Here is a 17,939-nt window from a genome sequence, read left to right on the forward strand (position 1 = left end):
TACTGTCTACAAAGAAATGTAGCTCATGTAGCTCTAAAGGTTGTTCCTAGGAAGCCTTTTCCCTGGAGAATAATGATGTGTCTCAAAGTGTACTGAGAACTCCTTCCTACTTACAGCTCTGGGACAAGCAAAGGTGAAGTGATGATAAAGTCAAAACTGTGCAGTTTTTCCTTGAAACCAAGCTGAGCTATTACTTATCACTTCTGTTTCCCTGGCAGTCATTGTTGATGGAAGTTATTTTTCCTTACAGCATGTGGCACAGATAGAAATCAGAGTGTACAGGGTGAGGTCTGGGGAGCAGAGCAGAGATAGGTGCTGATAAACTCTGCAGGATAGAGAAAGAAACAAGCCGTAGCTGTCTCTGTTCAACTCAGCTTCCTTGAATCTTGGCCTCTGCCCGTGCAGCAGTGGCTGCTCTGGAGTCTCTTTACACTCCATGTAACAAGAACAGGGTGTGCAGGAAACATGCCATTGCTTGGAGTATTGGAGAAGCACTTGCCATTTATTCCTGTATAGGTTTTTATTCTAAGAACATAGCTCTTGGCAGCTGCCAGGGTTTTAATTTTCATATTTTTAGACTGTATTTCTGGTGCATTCATGTTGTATTTCCTGTCCTTGTAGGAACAGGTACTCCCAACTTAACCATTAACATGTGATCAGTGACATTACAGCTGCCAGCCATCACATTATCACACTTGGACTGAACAGATAAGTCATTAAACATCTTTGGCATTGAAAATTTATCTTAACAGTTTCAGTAATTATGTGGTCAGGCTTAGGAAGGAGGTCTTTCTGTTCCTCCCCTTCCTTCTTACTCACTGTAAGTGTAACTTGTAGTTACACTTCGGTAAGTGCAAGCTAATCGGAGTTTCTAACATGAGCTCAGCTCCTTTGAAAAGAGGTTGTTCACAAACTCAAGTTTATTTGGACATGAAAGGAAAGATACAGTTTTTCTTGTAAGATTTTAGTGTAATGTTTGGACCCAGAATTTCAGGACATTTATCTTAACTAGTCCAAAGTAATTAATCATTAAAGTTTTAACAAAGGTCAGTGATTCCTTGAAAGGACAGTGCAGTAGTTGAGACTACCATCTTCATCAATGATTGACTAGTGAGGCCTTTAGTCTTCAGTAAACAACATACGCACAAGCTCTGATTTAAAACATTCTTCTTCAACCAGCTTCTGAGGCTGAAAGAAAAAAGTTCATAATTAAAAAACCTGTTCTAGCTGAGAGCCATTTGTACATACTAACATTAGCCACATCCAGCAACTTTGGCCTGGGGAGTAAGGTAGTGGGGGTGGAACAAGAAAGGTAACTACAACTAAAACATTCCTGAGGGTTCTCTGGCCTTGGAAGAGGCATTTCTAAGAAAGTAACTGCTAATTTAACTAACATGTACAAGTTACAACTTGAGCTGCAGTCTGAGCGGAGTGCTTGGAACTTGTTTCACTCCTGTAGCTCAGTGTTTGGAATTTTCAAAAGTTGAGGAGCTGCAAATCAGGAACAGTAACAATATGTAGCTAAGAAGTTTCTCAACCCCTCAAGCACTATGAGGCAAGTGCACATATTCCCTTTACTGCATGTTTACTATAGACATTACACAATAAGCAGAATGGTTCTCTCTTGAGGAACTGGGAGCAGAAGCGATGTTTAGAATTCTCTGGTCTCCTTCAGCAAGAGAGGGTTCTCAGAGAATACAAGTGACTAATTCGTTCAGCCCTAAATTCCTGACAGGTCCCCATCTCAATGCCTGTAGATTCAGAACATTAATCACTTACTGTGCCATATTTAAGTAGTGTAGGCACTCCTGTTAGTTTCAGATTCCTCCTGAATTCATTGTTGGGATCCTTCCAGCTGTTCAGAAAGAAGGGGTTAAGCACAGCTTGTAGAGAGGCATTTTGAAGTTAAAATAGCTTCAAAATTATTCAAAGGCCTTTGCCTCACACCTTCCCAATGCCCTTCTCAAAACAAGCATGCAGACAGATTATGTCAGAGATAGTGAGGACCTCAAAAAATGATTGACTCTTTACAGAAAAGGACAGCTCAGTTTTTTCAACAGATTAACCACCAGTCCACCAAAAGAACAAAGTAATCCCATTTGTCAGCATTCAAAGGTACTTACTAGGCTCTATCTCCAACTAGACAGTAGATGAAAACTGACTCATCAGGCAGGTTATGAAGTTCCTTCCTCACAATTGGCTCAGCTAGAAAATAATTTTTAAAATCTGTTAGTACTAAATACTCGTGCTACAGAATCACATGGATTAACTTGGACCGGCAAGGCTACTAATTAATGTTTTGTCTGCTTTAGTTAGAGATCGATATTTCGTTGCACCTGGCTATCCACAAGTTTTTCAGAGTTTATTACATGCTTGAACGCTGACTGGACTTGTGTTGGAGTAAAGGCCAATTTCTTCTCTAACACGAAGAGAAACACTCGTTCTGTCCTGTCCTGGGTGTGGTAGCCCAGCACAGCGCCCTTCTGCAGGGTGACGGTTGCACCTTCAGACGTGCTCAGACACGTAAAGCCCTGCGGTTCAGTGCCGTGATTTCTCAGAAGGAAATACTGCAGCTGGACACGGTCGGGGAAGGCATCGCTGCGCCTCGACACGTGCAGCATAGGTGAAGCTGACGGCAGGGCTCAGGTCTGTCTGTCTGTCTGTCTGCTGGGCCGTGTTAGCAGCCTTCGCGAAAAGCCCGCGCCGTTCCCTGTGCGCAGCCAAAGGGGCAGCGCGGCAGCTGCGGCTCACAGCCCGCTCAGCCCGTTCAGCTCACCAGGGGAACCTGCGCCTGGAGCCTGGATCTGGGGCTGCTGTGCCCGCCCGGCATTTCCCGGAAAGGAACCCGAGGCCTTTCCGGCTTCCTCAGGACCGACAAGCCCCATGCCCCAGGCAGGGCGCTCCCCCCATGCGCCTCACCCGTCACGCAGTCGGGACACCAGCTCCTGCCCTCAGCGTCCTTATCGCCGCAGAACAGCGCGAAGATGGGCCGGCCGTGGTAGCTCTGCGCCGTCCGCACGAACTCGGGGTACCCGCGGACCTGCCTCTCCTCCCAGCCCATGGCGGCAGCGGCGGAGGCTCCGCCCGGCCCGGCCCGCGCGGCCGCCGTAGCTCGGCGCGCTCCCGGCGGCCCGTGCGGCGGCGGGACTGGGTTCGAACCGCGCCTGGTGCGTCCGCCGCGGCCCGGGCCGCCCCACCGACCGAGTTTCCTCCCTCCCTCCCTCCGTCCGTCCGTCCGTCCGTCCCTCCCTTGCGGCAGCGCCCGGGGCCCGCCGTGCCGGTGCCGCCCGGCACGCCGTGAGGGCCAGGGCCGGGAGCAGCCGCGGGCCCTGGGCGGTTGCGGAGAGGCCGCCCCATTCTGTCCGCGGCTGCTCGGGCTGGTTCTCCCTTTGTTACTCACATCAGACCCGGGATGGCTTTTGCCAGTCTGAAATAACAGTTTATTGTTCTTGCATTCACAGCTGTGATCACAAGCAAGGGATAGTAGCGAGATTTGCTCTCGAGCCGATGAGATGGTACCAAGCAAGACAGCGGTGTCTGATGATGCGTTTGCATTCACCAGCCAGCGATACAGGAATGAAGCTAAAGCTTTACAAACACAGGTACCATTTGCCGTCTGTAGCGATGCGGAATTGGTTTTCTTTGTGATTGTAACAAAAATGTGATTGTGACCCACTTCATGAGACAGCCCAGCAGGCAGTGCCATACCAGCTTTCCTCGTGCTGTCACACATTATCTTGACACTGTCCTTTAGTAAGGCTAGAGATCACAAACTATATGTGTAATTATTCTTAATTATCTGTTGTGGTTCAATCCCAGTAGGCAGCTGAGGACTTGTTCACCCTCTCTCAGTTGGGATGGGGAAGAGAACTGGGAGGCGAAAAGTATGAAAAGTTATGGGTTGTGATAAAGGCAGGTTAACAGGGAAAGCAAATGCTTTCCTTTTTGTGCGAAAACAAGGCAAAATAAGGAATTCATTCTCTACATCCTATCAGCAGGCAGGAATTCAGCCATTTCCATTACTTCAGCACATATAACAGTGACTTAGGAAGACAAATGCTGTCACTAGTCTCCCCTTTCTCCTTCTTCCCTGCAGCTTTTACTGCTGAGCATGATGCTACAGGGTGTGGAATATCCCTTTTGTCAGTTGGGATCAACCATCCAGTTGTTTCCTCTCTAGCTTCTTGCCCACCCCCAGGCTACTCAGTGGTGAGCAGGTGAGGAGCAGAAAAGGCCTTGACCTCTGTGAGCACTGCCTAGCAAGAATGAAAACATTGGTGTGCTGTTAGCACTTGTGTTCATCATAAATCCAAAACACTGCCATCATGACAGAGTTGCATCGCCTGCATATAGCATTCTGTATAACATCAGGGGTTTTTTTTTACACTTTGAACAGCTCCAGTTTAATAGAAATGTTCCTGCAGTTCCAGAGAACTTGGCTCTCAGATTCTCTCACCCCCGTCCAATTATAATAGAAAAACTGAAGGCATCCAGTGATCAGAGAAATCTTGTAGGAAGTGAGGACCTCAGCCTGAGAAGCTCTGGGATGTTCGCAGTGGTGTCTGAAGAGAGACTTAAATTGGCTGTTCGGCTGGCAAAAAGGGACATCAAACAAAGACGTCTCGAAGAACAAGTAAAACAGGTATTTGGAGATGTCGTCAGCACACCATTGTGGACCCAGAAATCACAACCACAGAAGACTGAAGTATTTGCAAGTCGAGAAAATAAAAATACTCTGAAGTCTCAGACTCAGTTGGCGTGTCAGCAGAGGCTTGCCCAGCCTTCCCGAGGAGAGTCTGCCAGCTCTGACACCAGCGTTCATCTCTGCCTTGTTAAGGAAGGAAAGCCAGTAGCAGCTGTTTTGGACTCTCCTCCCACCCGGGACACAGGACCAGACCACAAGCCAAATTTAAATAAAAAAGAACATCAAAATATGCAAGAAGTTCAGCGTCTGCAAAAAGAATTGAGGAACTATGTCCAGAAAATTGAAGATTTTATTAAAAAAGGTGTAAGACGGAACAGTAATTATATTATATAAATGATATAAATGTACACTAGTTTGTTGATTTTTTTCCCCCTCATTTTTTGGGTTGGATTAGAATTTGTATTTATGGCTGGACTTTTGAGAACCATCTATTTTTTTGAAAACTAAATAAAAGAATAGCTAGCCAGCTTAAGCAGTTGGTTCTTTTGTAATAACTAGCACGAGGTTTAACCGTTCCTAATTTTGAGTGCTTTATCTGCAACTTTGTCATAAAACTAATCATAGACATGATTTTTTAAATAACTAATGAGCTATATTGTATTAGACTGTTAAATAGAAACAGGATGTAGAGTTTACGATAACTAACTTGCATTACTGTTAAAGGAACCCCCACAAATATGTGGTTTGGTTCTGCATGGAAAAGGCTTTTTACTAAATGATGTCTGTTGTCATGACTTAATTGGCATTTTCACAGGTTAAATTAAGATATAAAACTTTATATGCTATGCTTTTTAGGAAGAGATAGAGAACTTCTAGATCCTGAAAATGAGCAGCGGCTTTGCACTAGGAGACAGCAACAAGCTGCACGGTCAGCTCGGATGCTGTATGTGCTCCAGCAGCAGGTAGGAACCATGATTTTAAGTTGGGATCCACAGGAACTTAGTTTGTTGTGATGAATTTGTCAGAAACTAACTGAAACAAGAGGAAGTCAGTTCGGTTATCTCTGAACTTCCATGGCATTCTAGTTCAGATCTGAATGGTGTGACTGATTTCCCTCATGGCTGGACAGAGAGGTGAACATCACTGTTGGAAAATCTCAGATGCTACAGTGAAGATCTATTGTTCATTTATAGACATGGAACTAATTCTGACTGACTTGCTCCTCTCTGTCTCCTTTCTTGATAAACAGGTAAAAGAAATTCAGGACGATTTAGAGAAACTGAGTCCTCATACAATCAAGCATACTAAAAAGGTAAGATGTAGTTATCCTTCAGGCTGTGACTTATCAACAGAATTTTCTGGATAATTGAGTTTGATTGTCTAGGGTGCAGCTAAGCCTTCTCCAGAAAGGAGATTTCCTTTGTATCTTACATATTTCATCTCATTCTTTGAGAAGTATGACTCACTTGGCCTGATACTGCTTTTTCTGCTTCTCCTCAGGTCTCGTCTGCAATAAATCAGAGGAAGGTGGTTGGTCTTCTGTGTTTATGTGCCTTCTAATTCCTTCTTCATTCCAGTTTCTTTTTGCAAGGAATTAACAATGTGTTCTACTCTTGACTGCTTTTTTTAGACTTCTGGTTGATGACACTCAGTCTTACCAGCCTTCTTTCTGATTTTCTTCTCTGCCCAGCAGCCTTCAGGGGGATGGCTGAGATCATGCCCACAGTCTAGCCAATGTTGCCCTGTTGTTCTCTTGTGCTTTTTCAATCACTTGCATTTTCTTCTGTAACAAAAAAAGGAGGATTGAGAATATTTTGGTTGTGCAATTTTAGACTCCAGCCAACTGTAAATGGCTATAGTTCTGTGTTGGCACAGGTGGTAGAAACATCATGACCTGATATACCCAGGCTGTTTTACCTGAGGCCAGCATGACATTAATAGGAGTATTCTTTTGAGGAATCTTGAGTAAATTACTTCAATGCCTGTTTTGTTTTGTCTCACGAATGGATTAATATCAATTAAAATTATTCCAAGCCTGAGCGTTTCTGCATGACATTTCAGCAACAATTCTTCCAGTAGTATAAGTATCCATAGAAACTATAGATATTAAAGCATCTATTTCTTTTTCATTTTTCCAGTCTCGAGCAGTATCCAGGTTGGCAGCAGCACATAGAGGAGCTGTACGAACCTTGCAGGCATTTGCCAGTCAGTTTACAGATCAAACAGATGAGCAGATTCCTGCCCATTACAAGGAACTGGGCAGTCTCATTCGTCAACTGTCTCTCTGCTCTGCCAAACTAGAAGGGGATTCTTCCATTTCTGAAGCTATCATAGACATTTTGCTGCAAGTTGAGGTAGGAAAAAATCATTTGTTTTTGCTAAGGCAGGAAAGAGATAGTGAAATATGAGATTGTGTTAATGAAATGGCAAAATATATTACTGGGTTTGTTTTTATTTCTTAAAGGCCATATTTTCTAATGTAAAAATGTACTTCTAATGTTCCTAAGTAAACATGCATACTAAACGCAGAAGCTACCTAGTGCTGGTCTTGTTGATGCTGTTCGTAGCTTTCTTGGCTGTCCTGGTAGAATGAGGACTGGTAGTGATAGTTGTAACAAAGCATCAGTTTCTAATTCATTAGTCATTTTCAGGACAGAGAGAATTCATTTTATACATAGGTGTGCATTAAGTGTTTTATTACTGTGGATGCATGCTTTAGTCATCAGCATCAGTGGTAAGCACCTGAGCATCTCATACGGTGTTGCGTGCAGAGTTGTCCAGGCAGAAGATAAAGTTGTGGCTACAAGAGTTACTTGGCTCTGTGCCCTTCAAATATCTTTTTTACTGATATCTGATGACTTACAACATGTCACTGGTATCACAGAGAAGTTCTGATTCATGTTGCCTGCTGCATAAATTTAAAAAAGCAATACCAGAGCCATAAGATACTTTCCTTAAAATACTGTTAAAACTGTAAGAGGTATGTTTTTAATTTTAGTGTTATGACCTGCTTATGAGAACAGTAAGAGTGCTAACTGCCTGGGAACAGAAAAGAAGGTAATGGTTTAAGTTTGGACATAGCATTGGAAGAAGTGTCTGTGTTACCATAGTCATGTGACCATGAAATTTTTGTTGGTCTGTAGCCCTTGAGTTCAATTCTTTTTGAGCATTCTGTAAGCAAATGGTTTGCTGGAGTCAGTTGTAAATACAAAAATGTAAGCCTTTTCAGGAAGATTGAAATAAATTATGTGAAAAAGCTTCTACATGAACAAGCTATCAGTCTGAAAAAACCTGAAAGTTATCGTCTGAAAAAAAACCAACAAAACAAAACCAGACCAAAAAAGCTCCAACTGCTTAGAATGAATTTGCTTTTCATTACATCAGATTTACTGAGAGAGTAATTAAAACTCTAAATATTTGGTGCAGGATCTGAATTCACTGCTGGAAAGCAAGCAAACACCAAAAACAGTGAAGAAATGCATTTCAGCTTCTAAGGCCAAATCTCCAAGGAACACTGAGACATATCCAGACAGAAAGCACTTTCTGTCTCCAAAAGGAGAAAACAAACCTCTCACCTTAAAGAGACAGCATGGACAAGAGCCTAAAAAACCTCCATGTGCCAGGAGTCTTTTGACTGGTTTGTATTTTGTATAACTAAATACATTTTTATCACTTAACTTGCCATCTGCAGTGCAAATCAGTCTAACAAAAACCAGGCTGTAGTTGTCTAACTGTTCAAAGTGAAAAGTTATTCTGTGTCTTTGGCTTAGAATTCCCTTGGTTGGTTCAGTTTCTCTACTTCTGGGAGCAGTGGCTGTTTTATCCTGGCCAGTTCATTACTGTTAATATCTTTTGCACAACAGTCACACTTTTGTACCTAGAGACACATGAACTGATACTTAAGCTGAAGACTTGGGGGTTTTAACCACTATCTTGCAGTGCAACTGTTTGGAATTGGCTTTCTATATCATTCTTTTGCTTTGGATATGAAAGGAAAGGAGCTTTATTCTTTCTCAAGGTGTTGTGATGTAAATATACCTGAAGTGTTTTGGCACCTCATGAAAGCCACTGTAAGTTCTTACATTATTATATAAACTATATTAACTGTTTTTCTTCTTTGTGGTGACTTTCTGACACCTCAGGCTGGTTTGTACTACAATAGTGAGTATTCCCTACTACCCCCAGGTAGCAGGAATTCCGTATGCCGAATTCCGGCAGTCCAGGCAGACAGTGTATAAACATGTAATGGTTTCCATGTGTCTTGCTGCCTAAAAGAAGATGCTTTGTTATCACCATCTAGACCTCATATAGCAATTGCTCCCAAAAGACTTTCCCATGACTTGCATATATATGTATATTTTCAAATATCTCTGTATGTGTAAATATGTATATGCACACAAACCTCAAACCTTCGTGTTCTTCAAAACAATGTAAGAAAGACAATTTTTTAATACTTGTCAGGAAATACAAGGCTAGAATTTTTCATTTTGTCTTTGATTTTTTTTTTAATTATAGTAGAGCTTAAAAATTCATGATAAGGTATGCCTAGCATAACAGAGGTATCAAATGTAGAAAAAAAGACAATTCTTGCCCCTTTCAACTTACAGTTAACAGTTCATATGTTTAGTATAGATAACCACTGACATGTTGCAAATATTTCAGCAGTTCAACAGGCAAACAGTTGTGCTCACATACTGCACAATAAATACCAAGAAGAAAGTGGCCCACCTATTTCAGAGAGAAATGCCACTTTGCAAGGAAGCACAGATGTACTGGTGAGAGCTAGAGCTGTAAAAAAAGAGTCTGTCCTTGAAAGTGCTGCTTTGAAGAAGAAAGGTGTGTTATTGCTTGCAAAACCACAGGTATGGAAGTGATAAATCATTCATGCTGTCTTCTACTTGTTTTCTGGGATTTGTTGTATAATATAAGACACTGTCAAAGCTTTTCACTTCCTCACAATATTGTTATTCTGAGCTAGGAGACATAGGGGGATAAACTATGTCATCTGCCTGTTATTGCTAGTGATTATGACTATTTTAGAAAATGTTTTTCTAAAACAGTATTTACTGGTCCTTGGAAGTACACTCTACAACTAGAAAGAACAACAGAATTGGTAAGGAAAACGCTCACTGAAACTAGTTTAATATTTGAAATTAAGGTGGTTTTTTCAATTTGAAATTAAAGCTGAAGTATCTTCCTCCTATGGTCATCCTCTATCACAAAAAATGCACTCAGCAGTAATGTTGTGCTAATGTTAGTCGGAGAATATAAGTTACTCAGGCTTACTTAATTGATAACAGGAATGATAAAACTTCACTATACAAGTTCTGGTTTCCGCTAAGTTCTTGCAACCAGAAAGAAGCTCCATAGTGGAACGAAAACAATTCTTAAAAGACTAGGGCTATATTTTGCTAAGAAGTGTATTTTTCTTTTATCTATTCCTCAGAATATCACTTTTAACTAGGAAAATCAAATCTGACACAGTAACATAGGTATATGCTTATGTAACTTTTACTGCTTCCTATACCTGTGGATCCGTGAGGATCATGGGCAGGAAGGTTAAGCATTTCAATAATTGATATAGAGGGGACGAGCCTAAGTGATCTTTTAACAGATGTGGGAATATTATAGTTTTGTGGCTGAATACAATGTTACCTTGGAAACCTTCTATTTGGATTCATAAATAGTTAACTATTTATAATAGATTTATAAATAGTTAACATAGAGTTTGATTCTGAAAAACCGAAAGTAAGCTTTTTCCCCAAGAAGAGAAACACTGGAAAAGCTGGAACTGTTTGCAAAAATAATAGTTGCAGGATTAAGCATGTGTTCTGTTCAGGCTCAGCTTTGCTTCCCTTTAAAGCACTTGTAAATCCTTCACATACATCAACTGCAGCAAAGCCAGCAGGCCTGATTTCATGATAAAGTCTGAAGCAGATGCCAAATTCTTTAAAAATTCAACAACTGGAATAGGTGCTTTTAATGTGATTGTGTTAATTTTAAGGGAATGCTGAAATCTTTAAAATCAAGATGGGCACACCCTCCAGGAAAGCACACCCGATTTCAGGAGCCAACTATAGCTTTCCAGCTGAAAGAGAACAAACGACCTGTTAAGGAGAGCAAAATGCCTCGAGTGCCTTCAAAGCCTGCACCTCGGTCTGTTTCACCGAAGCGGTATGTTTGCAGTCCCCTGGTGCCCACCTCTGCCCTGCTTCCCAGTGGAAATGCTTCTGGATCTGTGCTAGTGACTAGGATAGAGTTGGCCCAGCACATCTTGCTGTCACATAGCTCCTGTCCTTTCCCACTTGGCCCAGAGCAGCCCTATTTCCTAAAGCCTGGGAAGAGCCAGGGCTTTAGTCTTTTGTCTGAGTTGCTGCCTGGGAGTCAAGAGCAAACTGTGCAAGGTGGGGCAGTGACAAAACACAGGAGGAGGAGTGGGTATTCCCAGCACTGCATTAAGAAGGTAAACATTATCTCCCTGTTTCAGAAGGACAAGATACATATATTTGTCCCAGACAATAATAAAGTGCAGATTTGTTTACTCTAAACTCTGTTCAACATACTGTTAGAGAGGGGCTCTCCAAATTTAGGTTGGTTTGGGACTGGTGTTTGTGGCATTTGAAGCTAGGAGATAACACGTGCTGGATCTCTTAGGCAGTGTCCATGGTAAGATGAGGAGCTCATTTCTCTGGACAGTATTTGTGGATAAGCATGTAGTTCCTGTTACAGCAGAAACATGATTCAAGATCCCTCATTCTCAACAGAATTTTCTGTATTTTATGGTTTTAAAGTCTATTAATTTTCTCTCCGAAGTTTCTTGTAACTCTTCCAAACTAATGCTGGAAATTACACTATTTCGTTCTTCAGTTGTTAGAATGTACATTTTGTAACTCTCTATGCTACTGTGCTATTTTTAAAGACTAGCAAGGCTTGAAGCAAGAAATTCAAGAGGAGTGAAGGTTCTAACTGACCTTTGCAGAGGAGAAATGGAAAAAATACAGAAGTTAAGGTAATGACTTTCTTTGAAAAATCTCATAAGAGGTGTCAGATCTGATATGAACGTCTCCCCACTCCCAACAGTGGGAGTAAATGTAAAAATACATTTATGTTGTTTGGTGTTTTAAATTATTGTTGGCATACCAGTTTTCAGAATGGCATTGTCTCACATTCTTCTTTGTGCAGGTCACAAACTGTTTCTCCAGACCAGTGTGCAGACAAAGCTGAGGAGATACAGGAGTGGTCAGAGCCTCCATTTGACAGGACACAGGTGGTACAGGCAAGCTCATGCCACTGGGTGAATGATGCCTTGAGAGCTGTCAAACATTTGTAAAGGGGCAGCAAACAGTTCATTTTCAACTTAATGCAAGTCACTTTTGTTTTGGTTTGGGTTTTTTTTCTTTCTTTCTTGTATTGGGTTTATGTCTTTTTGTTTTCTGTAACAGTTGTTTTTGGGATTTGTTTTTTTAAGTAGCAGGTTGCAACAAATGCAGATATTCTGAGTGAAAAGCTATTGGATGATCTTTTGGAAGATACTGCTCAGGAACTGTGGAGCATGGATCAGCATGATAGACTCCAGGCTGAGGCCCTACCTGTGGGTGACACTTATAGCCTGGAGTCGATGTTGCAAAGAATGGAGGAAATTGAAGTAAGATTTTCTGTCTTGCTTAGTCTCATCAGTGTCAATTTCTTATTTACTATTCTTTGATTATAATAGCTGTAAGTATCTACATTCTTAAATGAAGCAAGGTCTGACTAGATCAGTGTATGAAATCAAAGACCTGGATGGAGTTTGTGCTTCCAGAAGACACAGTGTAAGGACAGAAGCAGAGTGTTTGATTAATGTGTTGCTGTAAAGTTGGCAGACCCGATTTTGCATCCTATCTCAATACTTTGTGGCTTAAATCTTTGTGTGTGAGTGGGAGAATCAGTATGGTGATTATGTTGATTGTCTAGCAGAATGGAAAGTATATTAATATTAATTTGAATTTTTCCCTTTTGTGCGCTATAGAATCTCAGCATTCTAGCAGCAAGACCATCTTGAGGAAATATGCTCTAGCAATCCAAAATATTTCACAGGGCAACATGAAGAAGTCAGACAAATACATGGTTATCTTTGCCTTTATTCATCTTTCTATATAAATATTCTTAAGGTTATCATTTACTTGACTTGAGTTTTCTCATATATTTCTTTCTTGAAAAGTGTTCTTCTATTTTTTCATAGTGTCTGGTATGAGTTCCAGTTTGACCTTCCTGTTCTCTGAAATTTATTATGACTTAGAACTACACAGTTTAGTGCCATTTACTCCTAGAGATCTGTTCATCAGTTGGAAGTGTGAAGTTGCAGTGTCCTTGTCCCTGAGGCACTGGAGCACACACTTGGATTCACTGTTGGTGAGGCAGGAGCAGCTTGAGGGCCCTTCAGTTGTTTGGCTAAGGGCTGTTGGTCTGAAATGGGAGGAGTTCCCATGGGACTGGCAATTAGTTTTGTATTTGAGAATGACATTCTGAACAAGAGAACAGTCTGTGTTTTCAGTCCCCCACCTCTTTGCCAGCCAAAGTAAGGCTGCGTAGCCCAAGGAGGATCCTGGCTTGCTTTGCTGTCAGCGATAATCCATTCAGCTGAGCTGCCAGGTCCATGGCTGACTGGCTGCTGTGTGTGTTCACCACAGATGTACCAGGAGGCTGTCCGCAGGAGAGTCACACAGATTGTCTACAGTGACTCCCACTTCTGGGCCCAGCAAGACAACATGGGTAATTGTCTTTTTTAATACAACTTGGTTTCCCTGTAATCTGTAGGTTTAAATTCAGGTGTTTTGAAGTCAAGGTAATTGGATTATGTATGATCAAATAGCACCACTTGGACATGTTTTTTACCATAGGTGCTTCTTTCAGAGGACAGTTTCTAAGATGTAGTTCTAAAATCAGTACTTTATCAGCACTCCTTTTCTTTATCCTGTGGTTTGATTGAGTAGCACAGTGAAGCTACATTGATTTTCCATTGGATCACATACAACTTTACTGAAACTGTATTGTTAAACACAAGTTGGAAAACCTCCCAGTAAGACTGGTGAAGATTTACCCCAAATCTTTATAGATTCTTTTTCCATGTCTTGGATTTATCACTGAATTTGAGAGACTGTGCTATTTTTACAGTGGTATTTTCTGTCTCTCTGCTAGAAGTACCCACTGGCAGCACAAATGATTTATACTATAGGTAGTATTTCTAAAATGCTCAGCTTTAATACACTGAGCTGTATTTATGGTTTTTTCTAATTTTGAATACTTTACTTACCTGGAGGACTTCCCCTTAAAAGAAACAAAAGTGTTTGTGAGGACTTAACCTGCAGCAGATGTAGTTTTTCTCTTTCAAAAAACCAATTTAAAATAGTATTTTCTTCCTTCTAGAACAACAAATGGCATCAACAGCTAGAAAACTTACACCTCCTCATCCAGTTCAGATAACCAAATTAATAAGACATGGAGAGCTGGAAACAGACATTTTATTTGAGAAACCTTTTGACAGCACGTAAGTGGAATACTTGGCCCTACACTAAACTGTGGTGCCTAAGATCTCTGTGGCTTCATGACAGTATTTTCATTACACTAACTCTTCAAAAAGACAATTAAAAATTTAGCTCTCTCTTGATGATTATTTTATCTTTTCAGTGATATTGATGAAAATAAAGAAGCAGAGGAGAAATTCCAGACTGGAAATGATATTCTGCAGCCCTTGCTTCTGAATTCTCTACAGAAAGCATATTCTGTGTCTCTCTCTGTGCCAAGCAATGTGCTCCAGAGCATCTTGGATTATAATAGCAGATACAAGCATCATTTAAAGCTTATTTCCCATGAGGCTGTGGGCAGTTTCGATCCATGGCAGATTGCTGAGAGGTATATGAACTGTCTTTGTGGTTTGGAAGTGAAAGACTGGAATTTGAAAGATGACTTTCTGAACCTTGTCTCTTTTTTTGCCCTCTTTCTCCCTCAGTCTCGCAGAGCAACTGACAGAAGAAGCCCTGTGTGACGTGGCAGCAGAGCTGCAGGATGTTTGTGAGGACTATGCAGAAGCTGTATTCACATCTGAGTTTTTGCAGCCGGTGCAGTGACTTCTTTCCCACCTGTCCCATCAACATCAGCCTCAGCCTGTGAGATTTTCTGCACTGGATCTCCACGAAAGATTAATTTTAGTTTTTTTATAAAGCCATTATAATAATGTTTTCCTTTTCAGAAAGGACTTCCTTACTTTTCCTTTTATTGGCTAATCACCTTAGCACATGCTACACTGGAGTGAGTTCTTTTGGAGATGTAGCAATCCAGTGAAGGATTCTCATGGCACAGCACAAATATCCAAACACTTATCACTGGCTGTACTTGCAGGCTTGCTTGGGCTCTTGCCATCGGCTTCAGAATGGAGTTCCTGAGTACCTCTAGTACCTAATGCACAGGCAAAAGGAGACCTTCCAATAGAAGCACGTAATAGAGATCTTTCTTTTTCTTAAACTAGTCTAAAATGTTACATTTTTATCAGCATTTAGTGAGTGATTCAACCCCACATTCCTTTCTCTTAAGAATCCCATTGAAATCAAGAACAACAAAATAAATGAGCAACTGGCATTTCTGCAACATTAAATTAACTTGTTTCAAGTAATCAGGGTACTAGTTTGGATTATGTCTGGAGTCAGAGCAGTGACTAATAATTACTTGAGGTAACCCAAATAACATATGACAGTCTGTTTCCTTTGTCAATTTTTTCCTCCAATATTGTTCAATCTATAACACATTCATTTTTAATCTTCTAAGATTATTTTTATTTCCTCCAATTAGAACATATATTTTAAAAGTAATTTAGTTTCTCTTGAAGCCTTCTTTACTATTTCAACTGTCTTCAAATTTACATCAAATGTAAATGTTACTGCTGAAGTGGAACTTTGCTGGTATGTGATTTCTGTAATTTAAACCAGCTGATTTCTAAAATTGTAAGTGAAAAACACTAAAGCAATAGTGTCTCTCTGTATATGTATGTGTGAAAGTATTTTGAAGATGTTTTATTTTTTAATAAACAGTTGTTTATTATCACTGAACACAGTTTTAATTTAAGATAACTTCCCTCTGAATCCATTTGGAATAGCGCAGCATATTCTATGATTCTGTATATCCATGGTCTTTCTCTAGGATTGCTTTCTTTGATGGCTTAGTGACACTGTAGCACCTTTGGGAAAGCAATCCTTGTCAAATCTTTTAAACAGGACTTGTGTCCAGCAGCAGAGGCAGTGTGGCTCGAGGGCAAACTACAGCATGTACTAGCGCTGTCACCCATAGCTGGGGGAAGGTGAACCATAGTTTGCTTGCAGCTGGCTCTGGAGGTGGGAACTGCTGGGTGTTCTGGCTATTCCACTTAAGGCTCAAGCAAAACCACTTAGCTCGCCATGTTCTCAGGGGTATTTGCTGTGGCTCTTGAATGAACTGCTGAGCAATACCCCTAGCAAATCATGCAATTATACCTACCAAGTCGGTGTTGGCACAGAGCCTTTAGGTTGCTTTAGGACTTGGTTGGATTATGTTTGCTTAGTTCTTTAATTGTAGGATTTTTGGGGCAAAACTTTTGTTCACTGCCCTTTATTCAGTGGTATTCTGACACACTGCAATAACATACAAACCCTCCCAAGATCTCTGCCAGCCCCCTCCCATCGTCTCTACAAGAAGGGCTGTGACTTAACTCATTCCTTAAGATTAATTTCTCCCGGTTATTGGGGGTTCTGGAGAAGTTCGCTTTTCTGCTTTTAGAGACATGCTGCTAGTGAGGCTCTTGAAGACGGACGAACCCTCTAAGTTCCCTAATTCAGCTTTCAGCAGACTCTAAGCCACTTGCCTATGGCTGACTTAAAAGGCAGCTTTGCAGTTGTTCCGCCACTGCATTGACACGGGGCTTGGCAGCACCCGGAGGAATTTTGCTGTTCAAATCCAGAGCAGCCGCTCGCAGGAGCGGCTTGGCAGGGGCAGTGCGGCAGCAGCAGCCGAGCCGTGCGCGCCCCAGCACCACGGGCCGGCACAGGGACAGCGCCTCTCGGCCCCGGAGAGCTGAGGGCACGGCGCGGGTCTCAGCCCCCTCCGGCTCTGCGGGCTCGCAGCTCCGAGGGGCGCCAGGACGGCGGGGGAGCCGCGATCCCTCCCCGGGAGGCGTGTCGTGAGGGCTGCGGGCAAGGCGAGCTCCAGGCAGAGGGTCCTTGCCGGCAGCGCCGCGGCGAGACCCGCCGCCGAGCCCTTGCCGGGGGCGGGGGCTGCTCGCACCTCGCGGCCGCTCTCTCCAGGCCGTATATGCGCAGCCACGTCCCCGTGCTGGCCCGGCCCGGCCCGGCCCCCGCTCTCCGCGGAGCCGCTCACTGCGCCTTGAGCGACGGCGGCTGCGCCTTTAGCGGCGGGCGGGCGGCACCGGGCGGCGGCGGCGGCGTCTCCCGGCCGCGTCTCTCAGCGCCGCAGGCAAGGGGGCGGCGCGGGGCCTCTGCCGAAAGCCGATGGGGCGCCGGAGAGCAGGGTGCCGGAGCGCCCAGCAAGCGAGCACCAGACACGGCTGAGGACGGCTTGGCTACGGGCAGGCAGCCCTGAAATGGCGAAAGCTCCACTGCCAGGTAAGTGCTGAGCCTGCGCGGCGCAATGGGGCAGTCCCGAGGGGAGAGCGAGGCCCCCGGGGCGGGATGGGGCGGCCCCGAGGGGAGCGCGGGGCCCGGGGGCGCGGCGGGGATGAAGCTCCGGCGCGTTCCCCGCCCACCCGCGGCTCCGTGGCCGCGACGTGTCGGCGTCCTTCGCAGCCGGCCCCGCGGAGCGGTGAACGCGAACTCGTGTGAACGGGGCGCGGGTACATTCGTCCTCGTCGTCGTTATCGAGCACGGCCCGCTCTGCCTTCGGCGCCCGCATCTGCCGGTGATGTGGTCAAGGCACGGCCGTGCGGGTCTGCGGGGCCATCGCAGGCGCCCGCGCCCATCGCCGCTGCCCGGCCTTCTCCCCGCGCTCCGCCGGGGTTGCTCCGGGAAGGGTCGCTCCCAGCTCCCGGGGAATTCCGTGGCTGCCGCCTGGTCCGGCCGGTGCTCGCTGCCGCCACTCGGGAGGAACAGACCGAGAGGCAGCAGCCGTGGTCGGAGAGCAATACAGGTATGCAGTTGGGTGGAATTCGACGAAAGCCTGCTCTGCGCCTTGCCTATTCATGTGACTTGTGCTTCCTCTGGAGCCTGAGCAGTGTGGAGGTCGGAGGTCGGTTGGCTGGGGCTGAGAGCAAGGCTTGAGGATGCTCAGCAGCAGC

The 17,939-nt window shown here is 43.6% G+C and overlaps 3 protein-coding genes across 10 annotated transcripts in view; 2 read left to right on the forward strand and 1 right to left on the reverse strand.

Annotated features, from left to right (window-relative positions):
• The first annotated feature begins 39 nt into the window (after positions 1 to 39).
• On the forward strand, positions 40 to 15,760 carry KIAA0753 (KIAA0753 ortholog). Of its 6 annotated transcripts, none has more exons than XM_030962468.1 (16): positions 40 to 3,167; positions 3,462 to 3,602; positions 4,397 to 5,006; positions 5,501 to 5,607; positions 5,895 to 5,957; positions 6,784 to 6,999; positions 8,072 to 8,282; positions 9,311 to 9,507; positions 10,650 to 10,819; positions 11,565 to 11,654; positions 11,828 to 11,921; positions 12,117 to 12,290; positions 13,315 to 13,396; positions 14,051 to 14,171; positions 14,312 to 14,536; positions 14,634 to 15,760. In XM_030962468.1, exons 2-16 carry the CDS (start codon positions 3,513 to 3,515, stop codon positions 14,749 to 14,751), a joined length of 2,568 nt encoding a protein of 855 aa, XP_030818328.1. In that variant the 5' UTR covers positions 40 to 3,167; positions 3,462 to 3,512; the 3' UTR covers positions 14,752 to 15,760. The 6 variants fall into 6 exon arrangements, with proteins under 6 accessions (XP_030818328.1, XP_030818330.1, XP_030818326.1 ...); XM_030962470.1 differs by having other exon boundaries at positions 11,828 to 11,912; XM_030962466.1 differs by having other exon boundaries at positions 9,308 to 9,507; positions 14,634 to 15,758.
• TXNDC17 (thioredoxin domain containing 17) lies at positions 901 to 3,110 on the reverse strand. Its single transcript, XM_030962473.1, has 4 exons — positions 2,920 to 3,110; positions 2,124 to 2,205; positions 1,780 to 1,855; positions 901 to 1,188 (listed from the first exon to the last, which is right to left on the reverse strand). The coding sequence occupies exons 1-4, from the start codon at positions 3,059 to 3,061 to the stop codon at positions 1,120 to 1,122; spliced, it is 369 nt and encodes a 122-aa protein (XP_030818333.1). The 5' UTR covers positions 3,062 to 3,110; the 3' UTR covers positions 901 to 1,119.
• An 860-nt stretch (positions 15,761 to 16,620) lies between the features above and the next one.
• PITPNM3 (PITPNM family member 3) overlaps positions 16,621 to 17,939 on the forward strand; it is a 38,121-nt gene continuing 36,802 nt past the window's right edge. For all 3 annotated transcript variants that reach the window (XM_030962456.1, XM_030962457.1, XM_030962458.1), the window contains exon 1: positions 16,621 to 17,271. In XM_030962456.1, the coding sequence (XP_030818316.1) occupies positions 17,250 to 17,271 (22 nt within the window). In that variant the 5' untranslated portion in view covers positions 16,621 to 17,249. The remainder of the gene's footprint in view (positions 17,272 to 17,939) is intronic.

This window comes from Camarhynchus parvulus, chromosome 19 (genome assembly GCF_901933205.1).
Source record: "Camarhynchus parvulus chromosome 19, STF_HiC, whole genome shotgun sequence".
In the NCBI taxonomy this organism is placed as follows: domain Eukaryota; kingdom Metazoa; phylum Chordata; class Aves; order Passeriformes; family Thraupidae; genus Camarhynchus; species Camarhynchus parvulus.

Coding starts and splice junctions, on each gene's coding strand:
- TXNDC17 (XM_030962473.1), bottom strand. CDS start 3,061: ATGGGCTGGGAGGAGAGGCAGGTCCGCGGGTACCCCGAGTTCGTGCGG. Junction 2,206..2,919: donor GTGTCCCGACTGCGTGACGG/GTGAGGCGCATG, acceptor ATTATTTTCTAG/CTGAGCCAATTGTGAGGAAG. Junction 1,856..2,123: donor CTAGTTGGAGATAGAGCCTA/GTAAGTACCTTT, acceptor CTTTCTGAACAG/CTGGAAGGATCCCAACAATG.
- KIAA0753 (XM_030962466.1), top strand. CDS start 3,513: ATGGTACCAAGCAAGACAGCGGTGTCTGATGATGCGTTTGCATTCACC. Junction 3,603..4,396: donor CTAAAGCTTTACAAACACAG/GTACCATTTGCC, acceptor CACTTTGAACAG/CTCCAGTTTAATAGAAATGT. Junction 5,958..6,783: donor CAATCAAGCATACTAAAAAG/GTAAGATGTAGT, acceptor TCATTTTTCCAG/TCTCGAGCAGTATCCAGGTT.